The sequence below is a fragment of the Octopus bimaculoides genome, chromosome 5 (genome assembly GCF_001194135.2).
Source record: "Octopus bimaculoides isolate UCB-OBI-ISO-001 chromosome 5, ASM119413v2, whole genome shotgun sequence".
Lineage (NCBI taxonomy): Eukaryota > Metazoa > Mollusca > Cephalopoda > Octopoda > Octopodidae > Octopus > Octopus bimaculoides.
Window position 1 is genome coordinate 98,290,169 of NC_068985.1, and position 5,000 is coordinate 98,295,168.

At 37.6% G+C, this 5,000-nt stretch overlaps 1 protein-coding gene across 1 annotated transcript in view; it reads left to right on the forward strand.

Annotated features, from left to right (window-relative positions):
- Positions 1-1,811: 1,811 nt before the first annotated feature.
- LOC128247875 (cytochrome P450 4V2-like) overlaps positions 1,812-5,000 on the forward strand; it is an 8,130-nt gene continuing 4,941 nt past the window's right edge. Inside the window, exon 1 of the mRNA XM_052968086.1 lies at positions 1,812-1,994. Within this exon, the coding sequence (XP_052824046.1) occupies positions 1,835-1,994 (160 nt within the window). The 5' untranslated portion in view covers positions 1,812-1,834. The remainder of the gene's footprint in view (positions 1,995-5,000) is intronic.

The window sequence follows — 5,000 nt, forward strand, 5'->3', positions numbered from 1 at the left end:
TATATATATATATATATATATATATATATATACATACACTCACACACACACACAGTACATACTCTCTTCACTGATACCGAAATGAGAGTGTCTATCTACTTTCCACATTTTCGTATTTTTCTCCGAACCAAATTTTAAATTTAATTCACTTGAAGAAAACGGTAATCGAATTATTCATGAAAAAAAAAACGCGTCTGAAACAGCTGTAGTGAACCTTTAACCCATTTGTGTTCTGTTTTCATACGAGCATATGTATGCATTTATATATGCACTTATACGTGTGTACATGCAGGCGCGCGTGTTTATGTGTATATGTGTGTTCTTCGGTTGCTTGCGCGTGTGTATGCCCAAGAATATGTTACGAGTGTACACCATGGAAAATGGCACACAGAATAATAATTGTTAGGATAACAACAAGCGCAAATGTAAACCATCTGTACGCTAAGACATAAAATCTTTTCAAATAGTGCAATAATTTCTATGAAATGATATAATTTATTCCACTGCTCAATATAGATTCTGTTACGCTACTGCTTGTCTTTGCTGAGCATCGCTTGTATCCAATGCATTATGCTCTTTCTTTTGTATTTGTTTCAATTATGATTTAAAATTCAATTCCTTCTGCCAAAATCACAAATACAATTATTCATAAATTAGATTGGCAAGAAATAGCAATTATAATTTATAACATTTAAGGAGAAAACAATTCTCGTAACCAAACCCATACGAAAATACGAATAATCGATTACAATATCGGATATATTTCTAAATGCACATTTACAGAAAGTTCAAAACATTTTCAGTTGTATTGGGTCATCCCATAAATAATGTGTTTTTTTTTCATACTTCTTTTATTCATCAAAATTACGATAAAGTTCTTTTTTAATCTAAAATATACTCTCCTTCATTTTCTACAATGCTCTTCCATCTATCTGGTAGACTTGCATGGCCCCTCTTCCAAAATTCACGTATCCGTGACGAAAAATACTCCTCCACTACTGTTCTGACCTCGTCTACAGAATTCTTATTTTTTCCGTCCAGATGATTTCGAAAAATGCAGAATAAATGAGAATCAGATGGGGCAATGTCCGGCGAATATGGTGGGTCGGGTATCATTCCCCATTCAAACTGCTCCAGCCTCTGGAATGTCATCCTCACTGTATGTGGTCGAGCATTATCCTGATGGATGAACACCTTTCGTCTTGAAACCAAAGGTGGTCGTTTTTACTTCTGGCGCTGGTGTCGATGAATGGTTGAAAGACCAAATCCAAACTTCTCTGCAAGTTCCTCAACAGACACGATGGGATTTTGTTCCACCAGGTTTTGCAGGACGTCCTTATCGTGCTCTACAGATCTTCCAGAACGTGGCTCGTCATCTAGGCTGTAGTTTCCGGTTCGGAATTTCTGGAACCACCGTTCACACTAGCTTATGCATATTGTCCGATTCTCATATGCTGCATTAATATTCCTCGCACTTTCCGTTGCGTTGTTGCCTTTATTGAACTCATAGAGCAAAATATGCTTAATATGCTCTTTTGTTACTTCCATTGCAGGTTTTTAAAAATTATTGTTTAAATCGAACTGCACTCTTCAAAACTTGCACTAAGAGTATGTACAAGGTTGATGCAGGTAGTTTATCCCGTTCCGCTCCGACTTTTAGTTCACACAATTGAAAAAGACGCATTATCTATGGAATAACCCAATATAATTGCAACTTGTTTATTTTGGCTGCAGTAACTAGATAGTTATATTATAAGTACGTATCCATAGATTGTGACCTCGATGTTTACAATCTTGCCAGTTTTACTTGATTGTGAGAAGTGAAGCTGTTAAAATGTTGGTTGCTGGTGTTCTTCTATTACTTATTGTCGTCTGGTTTTCTTTTCGTGTTCTACGAAGTTATTCGAAATCATTGTCAGATTGCAAAAACTTACCATGCATGAAGAGTTGGTACCTAATCGGCGATATACCTAAACTACACGGAAATAATAGAGGTTAGTGAGTCTCATTAATAACTTACCGAACATATCCATAAAACTAAATGTGTAAACTTACTTCTCTCTTTGTAAACGATGGGTGTGTTTATGTAATTATTGCTTAATTCAAATCAACACTGACTTCATCTAATTCAATGTTATTCACGAAATAAACTTACCAGTTTTTTTTACTAATACGCCTTTCTAAAAGGCAACAGGTTTGATATTCAGTGAGGTTCGGCTGCTATTTCTCCTTCCTCATGTTTCTATATACAGACTCAGCATCAGTAAGCGAAAAAAATAATTAATTCTCTAAAATACCATGAGACTTAATTTAGTGATGATCCAGCTGTTGTTTTGTTCCAGTTCATCCGTAAGTCAGACGTCCTATGATAAAATCAATATTGGAGAACTGTTGTTATGGAAGCAGCTTTCCAGGCAATTTATGTTAACTCTTTCATTACCTTATTTTTTTTTACACTCAACCTTTGTTTCAATTGATATAGAAATTAATAAAGCATTTACTAAAATAACTTTCTCATTATTTCGCTGATATTTAGAAAATATATAAACATGAAATTTTGATGGTGAGTTTTAATTTAAGTTATTTTATAACTGAACCAAGTGCAGTTTTAGGTGCAGTTTCATGAAATTAAGCACATTTTCAGGCGGGTTGATAACAAAGTAGTTAAATAAGAATAACTGTGCAGCAGTGTCTTCAGAGAGTGGTGTGTGGTGTTATCTGCATTTTACATTAAATTCCGACTATTTAACTGAGACTAGTTTATCATGCCACTTGCATCAGGGATTCACAGTCTCATCTCTTTGCCTGTTATACTGCTACAACCACACTCTCTGATATCCTAAATTGGCTAATCGCATACCACCTCCAAAAACCTCATACGATACACCAGTGTCATAATATTTACAGAGTCTCAAGGTGGGGAGCTGGCAGAAACGTTAGCACGTCGAGCGAAATGCTTAGCGGTATTTCATCTGCCGCTACGTTCTGAGTTCAAATTCCCCCGAGGTCGACTTTGCCTTTCATCTCTTTCAGGGTCGATAAATTAAGTACCAGTTGCCTACTGGGGTCGATCTAATCGACTTTACCCCTCCCCCAAAATTTAGGGCCTTGTCCCTAGAAAAAAAAAAGAAACATTCGCACGCCGGGCGAAATGCTTACCGGTATTTCGTCGGTCTTTATGTTCTGAGTTCAAATTCCGTCGAGGTCAACTTTGTCTTTTATCCTTTCAGAATCGATAAATTAAGTACCAGTTACGTACTGGAGTCGATCTAATCGACTGGCCCCCTCTCCCAAAATTTCGGGCCTTGTGCCTAGAGTAGAAAAGAATATTTACAGTCTCAATATCGAAGCCCTACAAAGACCACTATAGCGAATCTGTTTCATAAAAATACTAACTTTAAATGGCTTATTATGGTAAGTTTTTTACCCAGCCATATAGTTTCGGATTCAGTTTCACTGCATAGCACCTTGAGCAAGTGTCTTCTGTTATATTATCTGACCGAACAAAGCTTTGTTAATGGATTTCGATTTTTTATTGCCTATAAAAGGCTACACGTAGAAGCATAAAGACAATACATACGTAACAAACATAAACTCGGGGAACTAAAAATTACAAAAATGAGATGAAATAATAAGAAAAAATAAAAGAAACGAATGATAATATGAAAGAATGAAAATGAGGTGCAAAAAAAATAATATTCGACCCCCGAATATTATTTTTTTTTCCCCAGTTTTTCCTTTTTTCAAATTAAAATTCCTTTTACTTTGGTAATTCCATTCTTTTCAACACATCGTATTCAACTACCGAAGGAGTAATCTCATACAACCAAAACCATTGTACCATTTTTATATTTCCACTAAATCCATCCATGAATCTCTCATACTTTTCTTTAGGTATCATAATACCTCTCTCATCTGCTTCAAAACTGTTTCCTGGCAGCTTCACTCTCCCCAGTCCCTTCCATTTCGCAACTTTTCTTTCCGCATCCACACTCTTCGCATACGCTACCAAGGGACCCTTATATTTGCATAGTTCTTTTCCTCTCTCTCAATGCATATTTTTGGCTTCAAGACTTTCCTTACCTTTCTTGCGTTCAACTGAATGCTCTCTTGTCTTAGATTTCTTCCTTCTTTTGGGGCTGACAAACCCATCACTCTCTTCCTTTGTTTCTTTCACCTCACTCTTTTTCTTCTCTTTAACTTCCTGGGTACAATTCTCCTCAATTTTATCTTTCTTTCTTTGTAATCTCTCCTCCGTCTGCTCGTTCCCATGCTCCTTCTCCACCACCTTTTCGTTATGCGAGAATTCAAATAAGGGGCACTGGGTATTCATGTGTCCCCTCACCCCGCATATATGGCAATTCGGTCTCCGTCCCTCCACCACCACATTCAACGTTTTCTCTTCCTCAACCCCAATCTGGTAGGGGATCCGCTCTATATCTTCAAATGTGGAAAAAAGCCACATTTCAACAACTCCAAATCCCCAACAGTTCAACTTTTTCGTCTCTCCAACAGGTCCAAGCTCAGGGTCGTCCTCGGTGGCAGCCAGAACAGCTGCAACCAACCACTCGGTTTTAATCTCTGGTGGTACCCTTGGTATCCTAATTCGGATACTGCGGCTTCCCCAGTAAGTGGGTAATAGCACCACATTCTCTGTCCTCAGAATGGTAGTGGAATGTAAGGCCGCCTCTTCGTTTGTGGCAAACCTCACCTCCACCGTACTGAATCTTCTTCCTCTGCCAATGTACGTTGTCTTCTTTACAATCTCATCTAAACATTCTTCTATTTCTTCTTCCGTCACTCTCTCTATCTTGTTGGTGACGACCGCTTGTATTCTGTACACCACTGTTTTCCAACTTTTATCATTTGTAGTCTCTGTCGGAGGGATCAACTAAATAGTATCTCCCTCTTTTCTTATTAACTGCTCACTCCTCAATATTTCTTCCATATTGACACTAATCTGCTTTGCTTCCAATAGTGTGGCTGTTCTCGCCGCAGCG